The 17,753-nt window shown below is 42.4% G+C and overlaps 1 protein-coding gene across 1 annotated transcript; it reads left to right on the top strand.

Annotated features, from left to right (window-relative positions):
• The first annotated feature begins 940 nt into the window (after positions 1-940).
• On the top strand, positions 941-17,488 carry LOC106603127 (stress-induced-phosphoprotein 1). The gene is made up of 14 exons (XM_014196401.2): positions 941-1,231; positions 2,217-2,426; positions 2,524-2,665; positions 2,785-2,926; positions 3,165-3,330; positions 3,648-3,774; positions 4,359-4,461; positions 4,746-4,866; positions 4,976-5,072; positions 10,158-10,282; positions 10,435-10,471; positions 11,942-12,045; positions 16,381-16,556; positions 16,710-17,488. The coding sequence occupies exons 1-14, from the start codon at positions 1,223-1,225 to the stop codon at positions 16,780-16,782; spliced, it is 1,632 nt and encodes a 543-aa protein (XP_014051876.2). The 5' UTR covers positions 941-1,222; the 3' UTR covers positions 16,783-17,488.
• The last annotated feature ends 265 nt before the right edge of the window (positions 17,489-17,753 follow it).

Below are 17,753 nucleotides of genomic sequence, written 5' to 3'. Positions count from 1 at the left end.
ACTTGAAATGATTTACTTTACACCACTGCATATTCCAGTCTGTGCTAGCAAAACAGTCCTGTTGTCTGACCACTTCCGTATTGAGCGAGACACTGGTACTTCCTGCTTTAGTTTTTCCTTGTAAGCAGGAGTGAGGATAGAATTCCGGTCAGATTTGCCAAATGGGGGGCGAGGGGGAGCTTTGTATGTGTCTCTGTGTGTGAAGTAAAGGTGGTCTAGAGTTTTTTTACTCTGGTTGCACATGTGACATGCTCGTAGAAATTAGATAAAACGAATTGAAGTTTTCCTGCATCACATCTGTATTCCATTCTTTATTATATACTCAGGGCTTTCTAACAGGAGATTTGGCTCTAAATAATTTTGTCCATTTGTCATATCAGGACAACTGACAACATATCACACTCAACTGATGACTGATAAGAACAACCACAAGTGTTTAGCAATATGTCTAGATATTATTTCTAGATCATTCTTAGGATATTAACCCATTTAGGGAACATTAAAAAACACCAGAAAGCAAAAATGTGCCATATTTCACCTCCCTCCTATCCGGCACATCTAATGAAGAGGTTCCAGATCCCTAAATAAAAGTTCAATAGAAAACATGTAGTGAACAGTCCTTAATGGTATTTTTCGTTTAATATTTTTTTTTAAATCATTTATTTGTTTACTTTAGTTTATTTAGTAAATACTTAAACACTTATGCAATATTGGCCCAGCGTCATCCGGGTTTGGCCAGGGTAGGCCGTCATTGTAAATAAAAATGTGTTCTTAACTGACTTGCCGAGTTAAATAAAAAAACCTAGAGCCTTCTAGAACAATGTAACTTGATGCTTGTTTTGCTCATCGTACTCAACGCGAACTAGCCTCTGGTTTGCTGAGATTTCCTCGAGTAACGAAACTGAACCAATCATACATCGTAACGCAATATTTCGGATATATATATATATATATGGCAAAGCACTGGCGTTGCAATGCATTCCGGAGTGATCATAAGATTAGTGTATGAGCACAGTTTGGTTCTCAACCTCATCTTTAGTAACACTTTTTATATTGATACATTTTCTAATACATACCATATAAATAACACAAACAGATTGTTGGATTTAGACAAGTAAAGATTTTCTTGCAAAGATTCTGGCAACCTTGATTCATATTCTGCAGGGGGTGGAGCTCTCATCCTGTCGTCTCACAGTAGTTTCTGGAACCTCATGGTTACAACATGGAGAAAGTGAGTATCTAGCAATTGTCATCAATGTTATGGTCAAACTATTTTCTCTGCGATATTTACAGTATTTCCGCACCGTTTATAACGGTATTGGGGTCAATAAGGGGTGTTTGACTTATTTTACGATTGACAGAAAGCAGTAGCTAGATATTTTACTATGCGGACTCAAGTGCTATTGTTAGCTAGCTAACCGGTAATGTTACTATAATATTAGGCGGCTAACAATCGAGTTCAATTGTATCTACAATCGAATCAAATTTAGACGGCAAATATTTTTGTCCGGAGCGGATGTAATTTACAGTGAGTATTACCAGCCAGTTTAGCCAGCCGATTATATAGTTAGCTAACCAACGTTACTGGTAGCTATGTATGTACCTAGCTAATATAACGTTAACTAGCTAACATAGGCCTGTTCTGTCGATCCGGTGCAGTCACGATGACTTTATGCTCTGAAATTGCTAATATTACTGCTAGCTAGGTAGCTCGCTAATTCAAGTTTACTAACGTTAACATGACTATCTAGCAAGCTAGCTAGGGTACTGGTTAGCTAGCAAGAGGGCATGGCTGACAAGTTAACCAGCTAGCTAGCTAACAGTTCGCGTTTGGGCAGGACTACAAGACAGTCAGAAATCAAATTTACTAGCTAGCTATCATATAGCAGCAGTTCACCTCAGTAAATCATCTTTCAAATGTGCGTTAACCTACATGGTTTAGCTGAAACATGGCTAATGTGCATCATGGTAAAGGATAGGTTTCTGCGTTCATCCTCATGGCATATAAGTGTCAGGAACAGGTGACTGACTTGGGACGGCTTAGTTCCTACAGACCCTGTCTGCTTTAGGAATCAGATTGATGTTTACAGATCTCATATAGGCCAAATCAAGTACGTTTTTTTCACTAAACTCACAAGTAAAGAAGTACTATACCAGGCAATATGTTTACAATTTTGCTAAAGTGAATTAATCAAAGTCGCTTTTTCCACTCACAGGTGTCACAGTTGAAAGATCAGGGCAACAAGGCACTGAGTGCAGGGAAAATTGACGAGGCCATACGCTGCTACACCGAAGCATTGGCCCTCGACCCCTCAAACCATGTCCTCTTCAGCAATCGCTCGGCTGCCCATGCCAAGAATGGTAACTACGAGAGCGCTCTGGAGGACGCCTGTCAGACCATCAAGATCAAACCTGACTGGGGGAAGGTGAGACAGCACAGTTGTCCAGAGAGGGTGTCTTAGATTTGCACTAGCTGTTGTCAAAAGTGACATGCCTCCATTACCATGATCTTTGCTTGCACAGGGCTACTCAAGGAAAGCAGCAGCCCAGGAGTTTCTTGGAAGGTTTGAGGATGCCAAAGCGACTTACCAAGAGGGATTCAGACAAGAACCCACTAATCAGCAGCTCAAGGAGGGACTGCAGAACATAGAAGCCCGGCTAGCAGGTAGAAACATTTGAACATCACACTCCCTCACATGACTATAAGGAAACACAATGGGATCTTGTTTGCGCACCATTCTTTATTTGGCCTGTGGTGAATTTCACCTCATCTTGACTCACCAGAAAAAAAGATGATGAACCCCTTTGCCATGCCCAACATGTTTGCGAAGCTGGAGAGTGACTCTCGAACCCATGCCCTGATGAAAGATCCAGAGTACAGAGCGCTACTGGAGCAGCTCAGGGATAAACCGTCTGAGCTTGGCTCGTGAGTGTTTCCATGGATACCACTGGTCTTGTTGCACTGCATCTGTACATTTAGAAATATACTGCATACTTTCATGCAGTCCCCTCCCTAATGCAAAATTAATTCGGCACAAAGATCATCATGCCAGACTGTCTGGTTCTAGTAATATGCCCCAGAACACTAAATTCATTTGTATCTCCTATTACTTTTCTGTGATCTGAATCAAATACACTCTTTGCCTCTGTCCCTCTTCCCGTAGGAAGCTCCAGGACCCGAGAGTAATGACCACCCTGTCAGTCCTGCTGGGGTTAGACTTGGCAGGCATGGATGAAGACGACGAGCCCACTCCACCCCCTCCTCCCAAACCCAAAGAGACTCAGCCACCTCCTCCCAAGGAGGAAGACTTACCCGAGAACAAGAGACAGGTAAATAGATGGACCAGGGGTATTCAACTCCTACCCTACAAGTTCCGGAGCCTGCTGCTTTTCTGTTCTACCAGATAATTAATTGCACACACCCGGTGTCCCAGGTCTAAACCAGTCCCTGATTAGAGGGGAACAATTAAAAAAACCTAGTGGAACTAGCTTCGGGGTCCAGAGTTGAGTTTGAGGGCTGTAGACCTTCAGTCTGGGGGAAATAGTAATTCATGCATGCATCTCCTCTGCACCCAGACAGATTTGCAATATTTATTGCCCTCTCAGCACTGTCTTTTACAGCTTAAATGTCCATTCTGCTTTCACAGGCTCTGAAGGAGAAGGACCTGGGGAACGAGGCATACAAGAAGAAAGACTTTGCCACTGCACTGAAACATTATGAAGATGCCCTCATGCACGACCCAACCAACATGACATATATTTCAAATCAAGCAGGTATAGAATCATCACTACACACACAGAGACGATAGTGTGTGAGTGAATTCTAGAATCTTCTACAACTCGCTCTAGCTGCCGCCTTAGACTAAAATATGGTTTTAGGAGGGGTGTTAATATTTCATGACTTAAACTGTAGTTTTACCATTTTAACTATCCACAGTGATGCATTTCTCTGAAGTCTGTATAGTTTAAAACAAATTTTTTTAAATCCATGATATAACTAATTGGCTGTGGAATTATTTGGCTTGATCAGAATCAATGTGATTAACTGAGTGAACATTTCTACCCCTTAATCCTGGGTAAAAATGTATATTTCCATATGATCAAGGGCAGATAAAGCAGCATAACATTTAATCATTTTATGTGGGTCCTCAGCAAGTTATTTTACAGAATAGTTTTGTCCGGCTGATACGAATAACTATTGTCTAACGGCTATACAGTCTACTCTAAGTGAGAGAGCTTTTCCTACCATGGAAATTATATCATGGCACCATCATGCAGTCAATGTAATGTAGGTGTGATAAAGAGCTAGTTGCATTGGTTTCTAAGGTGTATCCTCTCTCTTTCTGTGTCCATCCCAGCTGTGTTCTTTGAGAAGGCTGAGTATGAGAAGTGCAGGGAGCTGTGTGACAAGGCCATCGAGGTGGGCAGAGAGAACCGAGAGGACTACAGACAGATTGCCAAGTGAGTTCCTTCTCAATTCACTGAAAATAAGTATACATGCGAGTCACCCTCCAGGGTAAAAACTGCTAGGTGTCTGCTGGGGACAAACAATCATGGGAAGATTAGGTCTCCTGAATAAGCAGCCAATTAAGTCGTATTCACCATTGCCAGGTCACATTTGGGTAACGGTGGGCTCTGCTACAAACCAGGGAAATGTAAATGTCAGCATGAGTCATCCAGCTTTCTAATTGTAAGTGCATACACTCAATGCTTAATGTCTCTTTATCCCTATCCTCCTCTCTCAGGGCCTTGGCTAGGATTGGCAACTCGTACTTCAAGCAGGAGAAATACAAAGAAGCAGTCCAGTTTTACAACAAGAGTCTGACAGAGCATCGCACCCCTGATGTCCTTAAGAAGTGCCAGCAGGTACAGAAAGTGTTGCCTGTATTGAATGAGGGCTGACGGGATACATTGTTCTGGGGTAGATGACCAATTTGACCAATCGTTGCTCACTATCCCGTCACTGTGTCTGCAGGCGGAGAAGGTATTGAAGGAGCAGGAGAAGCTGGCCTACATCAATCCAGAGCAGGCCTTGGAAGAGAAGAACAAGGGCAATGAGTCCTTCCAGAAAGGTGTGTTTTGAGCTACAGTTGTTGAATGTATGTCACTCCTATTTGTGCGCTTAGTGGTACGGTTTCTCTAGTTGTCTGTGTACCGTTTTTAGATTATCAACGAGCAGTTGTGCAGAGCTGCGAACTCTAACGCATTGGCCGTGACACACGTTTGACCGTTGTCACGCCACGTCTTCTCACGCATTGGAAAGTACTGCTTTTTAATTTTTCTAATTAGTCCATTGTATATAGTGCGTTAACTTTTCAACTGTGCTCTAAATCGTTGCATCTGCAATTTATCACAAGCGGAACCTCTCATTGTCCTGTCTTGCCACAGCATTGTGAACCGCGGCACATTGAAGAATATGATTGGTCTAGTTATGTAAGGGATCAATGGGATTGGATGCATGTTTTAAAGAAACGCCCCTCGAGATTAGAGTGGAGTTTAATGGAGAAAATGAAAACGTTCTCTGCTGAGTATATAAAACTGTAAAAAGAGCAGCACGGTAGCGCTGTTTTATGTACAATGTCAACAAAATGAGGTTGCTGTAACTCCCGTCCCTATTGCAGAATGCAGCCTTTTGATAGCATGTACTAAAGTCGATTTAATTCTCATTTACATTAGTCCCAGCGTTTCAAGAATGGCTTTTAGACTGAGACAATGAAAAGGCAGCAGACAGACCTACAGTACATTTTAGCAGGGAAGTTTGGCAGGGTGACCTGATTTGGAACTATGAAAATAATTTTGTCAAACATTGTGAAGCCAAAACTATAAGTTTGATTATGGGGGGGGGAAATTGTAATCTTAAGTTTTATCTATACTGAACAAAAACATGAACGCAACAATTAATGATTTTACTGGAGTTAAAGTTCCTAAGGAAATCAGTCAATTGAAATAAATCCATTAGGCCCTAATCTATGGATTTCATATAACTGGGCAGGGGTGCAGCCATGGGAGCCAGGCCCAGCCAATCAGAACGACTTCATCCCCACAAGGGATTTTTTTTATTTATTTTTTTACAAACAAATACTCTTCCGTTTCATCAGCTGTCAGGGTGGCTGGTGTTAGATTATCCCACAGGTGAAGAAGCTGGATGTGGAGGTCCTGGGCTGGCGTGGTTACACGTGGTCTGCTGTTGAGGCCGGTTGGATGTACTGCCAAATGCTCTAAAACGACATAGGAGGCGGTTTATGGTTGAGAAATTAACAGTTCTGGTGGTCAATTGCACGCTTGAGACATCTGTGGCGTTGTGACAATTGCACATTTTAGTGGCCCTTTATTATCCCCATCACAAGGTGCACCTGTGTAATGATCATGCCGTTTTAATCAGCTTCTTGATATGCCACACCTGTCAGGTGGATGGATCATCTTGGCAAAGGAGAAATGCTCACTAATGGGTGTAAACAAATTTATGCACATTGAGAAGCTTTTCGTGTGTATGGAAAGTGTCTTTACATGTTGTAAATTTTGGTTCAGTATATTTACTTCTGTTTAGTCTGATCAGTGGAACAATTCTCATTCTTAATGGGCTAAAATAGGGTAATTACTGTTGTTAGCAAGAACACTTATTATTCCACTACCCAATTTTGCCACTGTAATCACATTTGAAATCGGATATGCCTACTTGTCTTTGAAAATTAATTGAGGCTGTATTATTGCAGCCATTCATGATTCATGGGCCCTTTTGAATAACATTTACGTCATTTAGCAGATGCTCTTATCCAGAGCGACTTACAAATTGGTGCATTCACCTTCTGATATCCAGTGGAACAACCACTTTACAATAGTACATCTTTTTTGGGAGGGGTTAGAAGGATTACTTTATCCTATCCCAGGTATTCCTTAGAGGTGGGGTTTCAGGTGTCTCTGGAAGGTGGTGATTGACTCCGCTGTCATACTAATTAGCATTGGATATCAAACGTTCCAGGAATCAAATATGACATTTTAGTATTGAGCACATGCAACAGGCAGATGGTAGGGGGACTCAACTCATACATGCATCATTTTGTCTATGTAGAGTAAGATGAGGACAATGATCTTTAACTAGTAGGCATTAACCACCCGAATATTGATATTTATCTTTTTCTGGGATCAAATCAAAGTTTGTCACGTGTGCCGAATACAACAGGTGTAGACCTTAGTGAAATGCTTACTTACAGGCTCTAACCAATAGTGCAAAAAAGGTATTAGGTGAACAATAGGTAAGTAAAGAAATAAAGTGAAAAATAAGCAATAGCGAGGCTACATACAGACACCGGTTAGTCGGGCTGATTGAGGTAGTATGGTGGGTGGCGGGACACAATGCAGATAGCCCGGTTAGCCAATGTGCGGGAGCACTGGTTAGTCGGGCCAATTGAAGTAGTATGTACATGAATGTATAGTTAAAGTGACTATGCATATGAGAGAGTAGCAGCAGCGTTAGAGGGGTTGGGGAGGGGCACACAATGCAAATAGTCCAGGTGACCTTTTGATTACCTGTTCAGGAGACTTATGGCTTGGGGGTAAAAAAAAAAAATTGAAGCCTTTTTGTCCTAGACTTGGCACTCCGGTACCGCTTGCTATGCGGTAGAGGGAATAGGGTGGCTGGGGTCTTTGACAATTTTTAGGGCCTTCCTGACACCGCCTGGTGTAGAGGTCCTGGATGGCAGGCAGCTTAGCCCCAGTGATGTACTGGGCCGTACGCACTACCCTCTGTAGTGCCTTGCGGTCGGAGGCCAAGCAATTGCCGTACCAGGCAGTGATGCAACCAGTCAGGATGCTCTCAATGTTGCAGCTGTAGAACTTTGAGGATCTCAGGAGCCATGCCAAATCTTCTTAGTTTCCTCAGGTGGAATAGGCTTTGTCGTGCCCTCTTCGACTGTCTTGGTGTGTTTGGACCATTCTAGTTTGTTGGTGATGTGGACACCAAGGAACTTGAAGCTCTCAACCAAGGTTGGGTGATTGAGAAATGTTTTTCTAGAAATCAAATGGGGAGAGCCAACTAAAAGGTGTTAATCATCCACATCTCTCAAGACTGGAGCACTGGCCAGCCACTCTTAAATATCCCCTGGGCCAGCCCAGGTGAAACACCTTCCCACTAACGAGATGACACCAGCACAGGTGTAACACATACTGACTAATGAGGCAACACCAATTGTTGAGCTCCGAGTGCTAATGTCCAACCAAAGACTGAAACAGTGGTAACACTGTCGGGACGTGTGGCGTACAACTTTCCACCTGAGAATGGGGATCAATTCCTGCTTCAACTTTTTCTAGCATTCGCCGTTCTCCCCCATCTCATTACTATCTGAATAAAGACATGTATCCACCAAAAATCTGAAAGTAACAAGCTTGTCAAAAAAATGTTTTGTTCATTTTAATGTTCCTGAATACACCTGACCTGTGGTTAAATATAAACTCAGCAAAAAAAGAAGCGTCCTCTCACTGTCAACTGCATTTATTTTCAGCAAACTTAACATGTGTAAATATTTGTATGACCATAGCAAGATTCAACTACTGAGACATAAACTGAACAAGTTCCACAGAAATTGAATAATGTGTCCCTGAACAAAGGAGGGGTCAAAAATCAAAAGTAAGTCAGTATCTGGTGTGGCCACCAGCTGCATTAACTACTGTAGTGCATCTCCTCCTCATGGACTGCACCAGATTTGGCAGTTCTTGCTGTGAGATGTTACCCCACTATTCCACCAAGGCACCTGTAAATTCCTGGATATTTCTGGGGGGGGGGATGGCCCTAGTCCTCACCCTCTGATCCAACAGGTCCCAGACGTGCTCAATGGGATTGAGATCTGGGCTCTTCACTGGCCATGGCAGAACACTGACATTCCTGTCTTGCAGGAAATCACGCACAGAACGAGCAGTACGGCTGGTGGCATTGTCATGCTGGAGGGTCATGTCAGGATGAGCCTGCAGGAAAGGTAACACATGAGGGAGGAGGATGTCTTCCCTGTAACGCAAGAGCGTTGAGATTGCCTGCAATGACGACAAGCTCAGTCCGATGATGCTTTGACACACTGCCCCAGACCATGACGGACCCTCCACCTCCAAATCGATCCTACTCTAGGTTACAGGCCTCGGTGTAACGATAAACGCGACTCCGACCATCACCCCATGTGAGACAAAACCCAACTCATCAGTGAAGAGCACTTTTTGCCAGTCCTGTCTGGTCCAGCGACGGTGGGTTTGTGCCCATAGGCGACGTTGTTGCCGGTGATGTCTGGTGAGGACCTGCCTTACAACAGGCATACAAGCCCTCAGTCTAGCCTCTCTCAGCCTATTGCGGACAGTCTCAGCACTGATGGAGGGATTGTGCGTTCCTGGTGTAACTCGGGCAGTTGTTGTTGCCATGCTGATCTGTCCCGCAGGTGTGATGTTCGGATGTACCGATCCTGTGCAGGTGTTGTTACGCGTGGTCTACCACTGCGAGGACGATCAGCTGTCCGTCCTGTCTTCCTGTAGCGCTGTCTTAGGCGTCTCACAGTACGGACATTGCAATTTCTTGCCCTGGCCACATCTGCAGTCCTCATGCCTCCTTGCAGCATGCCTAAGGCACGTTCACGCAGATGAGCAGGGACCCTGGGCATCTTTCTTTTGGTGTTTTTCAGAGTCAGTTGAAAGGCCTCTTTTAGTGTCCTAAGTTTTCATAACTGTGACTTAATTGCCTACCGTCTGTAAGCTGTTAGTGTCTTAACGACCGTTCTACAGGTGCATGTTCATTAATTGTTTATGGTTCATTGAACAAGCATGGGAAACAGTGTTTAAACCCTTTACAATGAAGATCTGTGAAGTTATTTGGATTTTGATGAATTATTTTAAAGACAGGGTCCTGAAAAAGGGACATTTTTCTTTTTTTTGCTGAGTTATATAGTCCACCCTGGTCATGGGCCTAAGCCATGTCAAAATACATAGAAATGCAGGAAATTAGCTTTAACACAGTAAAATATTCTGGTCTAGGGGTTGTGCCAGGGGGCAATGAAATTCACATAGCAAATCTCACTCCAAACTTTCTTCAAATGCTGGCAGCCCTGAGTTGTGCATGTATTCCAACGATTCCCTGGTAGTGTGAGGATATCTGACATGCTGTGTTTATCCTCTCTGTTCTACAGGAGACTATCCTTCAGCCATGAGACATTACTCAGAGGCCATCAAAAGGAACCCCAATGACGCCAAGCTCTTCAGCAACAGAGCTGCCTGCTACACGAAGCTGCTGGAGTTCCAGCTTGCCCTGAAGGTACAGCACACTTCACTACAGTCGTGCCATGCGTGTAGGAGCTTCATCCTCGCCATTACTAATTTATAAACACCAGCTTGTATATTATATCCACTGTTGTACTTCATCAGTCAAAAAGGACTGACTGATATTTTCTTTCTCCTATCTTTTAGGATTGCGAGGACTGTATCAAACTTGACCCTGCCTTCCGTATGTATTGAGCTTTGAAACTGCTTTATATTTGTGTTAAAGATGCATTATTAAGGTTTCGTCAACTTTCAAGCCAGTAGTTTTGAAAGTAGCACTCAAGACCCAAAAAGGTCCCTGAAAATTGTGAATTTTATGTATCACGTCGTGGCTCTCTAGCCCTGCCAGTGTGTGCACAAAGATGTTTTGGGCCCACCCCACAACCTCATTGGACAATACTCTGCCAACTTTAACCTTGCAACCTCATTGGGCATGATTCCATCAGGTTAGGTTGTTGTAGGCTACTAGCCAGCGAACGAGCGAGCTGACTGGGAGTTGTCAATGGGATAATGTAATTTTGTAGGCTCGTTGGAAAAGTTATAGGCTACTTCTATGTTTGCATCAAATACCCTACTCTCTGCAAGTCCGGTAGCCTATATATTATAGATAAGCCTTATGCTACATGATGGACAGCTGGGGCAATCGATAGCTGCAGTGTGTTTTTGGACTACCATTGGATAGCTGTTGTGAGTTTATCAACACCAAAAAGGACAAATGCAATTATTAATTTGGGTTATTGACATTACAGGAAGGTAGGCCACAATGTTATAATCTATAAGGGGGGGGGGGGGGGGGAAACACTTCTATAGCCAATACATGTATGGAGCGAATAAAAATGTGTGTTTTGCGAACGGGTTATCTAAATGGATAGATGTAAGCTAAATCCTTAGTACCCAAATTCATCATTTAGGAAGCAAGATTGTGACCACAATGTTTCTGATCGGTATGAAATGATCTTCTAATGTATTTGCGGCTGAAATGCCAACTCATCTGTAGCCTACATATTTGCTGGTCCAAAAAAGCATATTCTTCTTGAATGGGCTACTTTGTTTCCAGATCAATGCATTGAAGGATAAATGACATTAACTGCCAAGGTCTACTATATCTAACTGTTAATTTGTGATGCGTTCAACTTTGGATGCATTCATATAGTTATATTGATTTTATTCTCGCTTTCATTAAAAAAAGCATGCAAGCAACTCCGTCTTGCGGAGCGCCCAGCAGTAAATTAAGGAACGGGCTTAGCTAAGGTGTAAGAATTGAATGTTACAATTTTGGGGATTCATATGCTAGGAGATGACTACAGATGGTTTATGATGCATGTATGGACCATGCATCGACACGTCAAGTCCAAAGTGGGGAGGTTTGAAATGTACATAAGTTGAATTCAAATCTCGATAATACCTCTTTTAAAGGAGTATTTTACTCACTCTTGTCAGTCCACCATTCTTTTACTTAGCACATACAGGCCCCATAGCTTTTCTAATAGCAGGCCTGTTTACTTTTTGCTCTTACTTGATTTTGGGCATCAGGAGACTGAAAGCAGTAGGCTGTGTCTTGAGTACTTGAATGCTGATGTGCAGTTGTTTTGAACTGTATCGAGCGTGGGCCCTTTAAAAGCATAGACCTCATTTAACTTCTCTCTCTCCACAGTAAAGGGATACACACGGAAGGCAGCAGCTTTGGAGGCCATGAAAGATTTCACTAAAGCGATGGTTGCCTACGAAAAGGCTCTGGAGCTTGACTCTACCTCCAAGGTACAGTATGACAGATTTATATAGGTACACTAGCAGAATCTCCTTTACTAAAAGAAACAACGAGCTCTATTTTAACAAGCATAATGCTATGGTAATTCTAAGGTCCGGGGGTGTGTCAGAAATATTTTAGTTGTTTTCACAGCAGTTATTATGAGCACAATAGCGGTTGGTGGTGCGAAAGAGCTGGGTTTTGATGAATAAACAAGTTGTAGGTGTGACGAGGGCTTGGCCACTCAAGGTGTTTCATGGCTTAATACTGCATGCGCTTGTCCCAAGTTCTGTAGGTTATTGACAGGCTTTGTGTTGTCATCAATTTCAATTCGACTGGGGGCACGGAATTTTCTCGTCCTAGTCCACTGTGGACTGATATGACAGTTTATTCAATAGCATAGGCTACAGTAACAAGTGATTTTAAAATCCAAAAAACATCCAGTGTCTGGATCACTACTGGCTGTAAGCGAACGAGTAATGCGCGTTTGGAGCAATACTAGAGGCTGTATCCAAGGCTCAGCCAATCGTTCACATAACAACAGAATGCAGAGCAGCACTCGGCTGAAGAAAGAAGAGACAACTCATTTACTAGTTACAGCATCAGTGCGCGCTAACTCACTTTTGTACATCGCGCTGGTCCGTACAATTGACCTTTATTTTAGCGCCCCAAAAAACGTAATACTTCCATATCAACTGTAACATCAATACCACTGTAAAGCACAATTTCTCCCCTTTCCAACAAAATCAATGACGAGACCTTCATGATGCCCATCTCTGCGTGATTCAAGAAGGCAATGAGCTCCGTCGGGTCTTTTTAAAAATGGCGGGTGGGGAGGCAAAACCTATCGCGTGAGAAGGAGAGGTGTCGTGTGGGGAAACGGCTTTTTTTTCCTCTTGATCTGTCCAACTGTAAGTAAAACACTATAAAGAGTTTATATAATGTGTCATTACATACCTATTTGAAGGTTTGTGTCGAATTTGAATCACTTTAGCACCGCCCCAAAAACCTGATCTTCAGAAGTAAACAGCTGCTTTTGAGTCATGATAGCTTGCAGTGATGACGCAAACAATGACTAGGTATCCCCCTTACCCTGTCCCTTTCTTGTTTTTAAATGGTGAGAGAAGTGCTACACCTGGTGGAGAGAGGCTGTAAAACAGAATTAGTTGCTTTATGCGTGCTGTACATTACGCCATGACACGTCACGATGTAACGTTCAGCGTCGGAGGGGTCCTTTTTTGTTTTTCATCTTTTCTCCAATACTATAGAGCCGTTACCATGTCAATCAACGCTTGAATAGAAACAGTTCACACCCCAGATTTTGATGTCAACACAGTCGCTACAGTCCCATTAGTTTTCTTTACAGCCTCGTTTTGAATGTCGCGGTTGCGCACATTTGTATGGAATGGGGTTAGCTTACTTTACGTCATGAGCTGTAACTGAAAAACAACTGGCATTTGGAAAGTTTGAGGTGAGGGAGAAAGTGTGGTGGAACAAGTATTAGCATTGTTAAGTATCTTGCTAGCTGGATTGAATTCTCCGTTAGCTAGCCAGAGTAATGTTGAGCAACATTAGCAAATTTTAACGGATCAAATAATTCAGTTTATGGTGTGAAATTAGCTTGCTAATAAAGTCAGATGGCTCAGATGAGCTAACATTAGTAACCTAACCAATTCGCTATAGTATTAACTGGTATACGACTCCTTGCCGTTCCTCAAGTTATAACGCCTTAGTTGCTTACTGGACCCTGGCAATATGTGTGAAACTAGCTAACCAACTATCTGTTAAGGGGTAGCCCCCTTTTTTTCCAATTTTCGCCTAAAATGACATACCCAAATCTAACTGCATGTAGCTCAGGCCCTGAAGCAAGGATATGCATATTATTGGTACCATTTGAAATGAAACACTTTGAAGTTTGTGGAAATGTGAATTGAATGTAGGAGAATATAACACAATAGATCTGGTAGAAGAAAATGCAACAAAGGTCCCACTTCTAACCATCACTCTAGTTGTAATTCCAATGGTGTCCACATGATGGCAGCAGTGTATGTGCAACATTTCAGACGGATAACTTGACGTATGAGCAAGCTACATGACATTTAGTGTGAAGTCACCCAGGTATATTTGGGCAAATCGTGAAGGAGACATTTGCATTCATATAAAAAAATTCTGCAAGAATATCGTCAAATCTGTAAACTTTGACTTCGATTTAGCTTTTCCAGTATTAGTAGCCATATTATAAGTTCAACATTTGCAAAACAACCAGTTTTCATAACTTTATAACTCTGAATATTCGTATAATTTTTTCCAAAAGGAAAAGGCATGCTGTCGCATAAGGTTAGCAGCTACATTTTGCGACAGATACAAGGTTTCCAGATACTCCCGTACAGTTCAGCTCATTGGCTATCTAGCTCGCTTTGTTTGACCCCGATTGGTGCTTATTTGACGAAGTTAGTCGATCAAGTGAAGACCTCCCGCGTCATCGGCATGCCATGAAGGCGTCGCTCTCTGACCAAATTTGATGTCCTATAGGATATACTACACCCCTAATGATATATTGAAGTCTGGTTACATTCTAGGATCTCTGAGGAATACATACGGACGTGATTCGACTGTTTGAAGTTTAGGGTTAGATTTTCACAGGTTCCTTTCTTTGCAAATTGAACGAGTGGAAATACAAAATCGACCGTGCATGCTATATGGACCTTTTTTAGGATATGAAAAAGCAATTTATCTAACAAAATGACACTTCATGTTATCCCTGGGACCCTTTGGATGATAAATCAGAGCAAGATTTCAGAATGTAAGTACACATTTCACCTTCAGAGGTAAATTTATCAAACCTATTGCGGTGAAAAGTGTTTTGTTGTTAGGAGCTCTCCCTTTAACAATAGCATGGCAGTTAAAGCTACTGTAAATTGGACAGTGCAGTTACATTAACAAGAATTTAAGCTTTCAGCCGATATAGGACACTTATATGTACCGACGTTTGTTGTTTCTCTAAAATCTGCGACCGTGACAAGGCGCTGCATGATTTACAACTGTCCCGTTGACGGGACACCTATCCCTAAGATAATTATATTATTAAACAATTGGATTCAGGGATCAAGTGTAGCTGGAGCTGGGCTAGGCTTAAGCTGGATGCCACTATAGAGGTGAAAGGAACACCACACACTTTCCCTCTCACTTCTTCAATACAGTGGATAAAAATGGGTATGCCAGGTGTACTCTCTGCCTGAAAGAGACCAGTTATGCTGACAAAGGGTATCATGCTTTGCTGGCACATTGTAGAACAGATGTCCACAGGCAGAAAGTGTACAATGTAATAATGTGCAGTGTAGCCCAAATATATTGCTTTTGTTGTGTTGAACTTGACAGTAACACTTGCGTGTGAGTATGGGGGGATTATAATTTTTTTTTAACTCAGTGAATGTTATTTTTGCACACATGTAGCCTTGTGCACTTGATCGATGTCTACTATGGTGGTCACTAATAGAGCAAAAATAGAACGCCTGTTTGTTTAATTCTATTTCTACTTTAAGAGTTTTTCTTCCTCGACTGCAATATTTAGATGTGTGTGGTCACAAGCGTTCTATTATAAAGGCTGTCATAGCTAACTGCAATATTAGTGTGTTTTCTCTCAAGACTTGAGTGTCATTTGCAGTAAAGTCTAGGCAACGATTAACATTGAATTGCTTTCTTTACATTTTTTTAGCTGTGAGTGAGGTTCACATTAACCACTTTTTATTTTACACAGACTGATCATGTAGATCATATTCTTTGTTTAATTAGTTAACCTGCATTTCCCCCTAACAGGGATTTTTTTTTTAGCATGTTTCAGGGCAACAAAAAAAAGTGTCACCTTTTTTGGTCCCTCAGCAGTTTACATCCCTGTCTATTGTTCCATGTGCATTTGGGTACTGTGCGTCGTGGCTGGATAGGTTGCGCTTCTGTTGTCAAAATCCATGCGTTACCTCGAAGACCAGCTTTCGGTTGGTCTTAAATATCCCCACCAGTGCATACTGAAGTTGGTACTTTGGCACATGAATGAAAGGACACACTTTAGAGATTTCCACCCCTCCCACCTCAGCGCAAGCGAGCTCATTATAAAACAAGTAAAAACAAATCCTGGCACTAGGGTTTGTAATTAGGACCGCCGGCTTTAACTGGTCGAAAATTGCAAACTAATGTGCGTTTGACAATTTGCGCCGACTTAACGCCAAAAGTAGAGCCCAGAAATATCTATTAAATATGAATCCATGGCTTTTCGTTCTTTTTTTTGTGTGTGTCACGGACAAAGCTGAGGCTAACCTTTTGAACTATCTGGCTCTCCATTCCGGGTGCAGGAGGCCACAGAGGGCATCCAGCGCTGCCTGATGAGCCAGCACGTGAGGAACGACGACAGTCCAGAGGATGTGAAGAGGAGGGCCATGGCTGACCCGGAAGTGCAGCAGATCATGAGTGACCCAGCCATGCGCATGATCCTGGAGCAGATGCAGAAGGATCCACAGGCACTCAGCGAGTAAGCGGGCCAGCTCTGTGCATCATCACACGCACATGTACACACTCACTATCTACACAGTATACAACACATGCACCATAATCACACACTAATTGGCGAAATTAGTTTGAAAATAAGTTAATTGGTTTTCCCTCCCTTATTTCTCCCTCTCAGTCACCTTAAAAATCCAGGCATTGCTCAGAAGATCCAGAAACTGATAGATGTGGGACTTATAGCCATCCGGTGATGAGTAAGGAGAGAACAGGCCCAGACCCATGAAGAACAGCAAGACCACAGTGGATCAAGATTCCATTCCCTCCAGTTATAACAACACCCCCTCTCTCCCTTCCACCCTCAAAATTATACTGTACGCTATCTTGCCGAAACTTCAACCAACAAAGGGTTTCATTTTTACTTTGTCCATCTTATGGCCTTAATGAAATTGTACTTAGTCTATTCCTCATCAGAGAACTCTCTGAAACAAATAATTGAATTAGGAAAAGGTATCAAAGCCCTGTTAAAGTAGCTGAAGACAAGGCTAGAGCTTTGTTTGGTACGATGATACTGCAGCTAATAACAAAAGTACATCAGCTAATAACAAAACAAGTAATGCTCTATTTTGTGGTCTCTGTTGGGTGTTCGAACAATGTCTCGGTGCAATATGACTGCTTCGTTTTTCACTTCCTTTGCGTATTTAAAACTGCTGGTTCCTGCTTGGATCAGATAGCCAGTCAATATCTATGTAAGGCACCTGACTATGATGACCCCCCCCCCCCAGGATATCTTTCATAACTTGAGGTCAATGTAGTTTTGCTACTGGTGTACAGAAGACGGGCTTACAATCTCACATTACTGTGCTTTCCAGATCTTTAGAATTAAATGTTGTTCGGTCTTGTAAGTGCTGATCTTGGGATCAGGTGTTCAAACTGGATTAAAGGTGATTGAACGTTGAATCTCTTCTCCCTTCATTAAACCCCTTTGACTGACAACACAGAGCTGGGAAAAGTAGCCTCTGTAGTTGGTGTTTTGTATAAAAGCTCTTCTACTTCACATGGCGCACAAAATGGCTGCCAGCCAACAACCGCAGGACGCCGTTTCCTGAAGGTCTGCAATGTCATACCCATGGATGTTTTGTCTGGTTTCAAAGAGTAATGGGGGGAGGGTTGTGTTTAAAATATATGTACTGTTCCCTTCAAGCTTTTATTTATTTTTTGCATC

The sequence above is a fragment of the Salmo salar genome, chromosome ssa04 (genome assembly GCF_905237065.1).
Source record: "Salmo salar chromosome ssa04, Ssal_v3.1, whole genome shotgun sequence".
Taxonomy (NCBI): Eukaryota; Metazoa; Chordata; class Actinopteri; order Salmoniformes; family Salmonidae; genus Salmo; species Salmo salar.
Note: the sequence above shows the minus strand (reverse complement) of the source record. Positions and strands in the feature narration are given on the sequence as shown.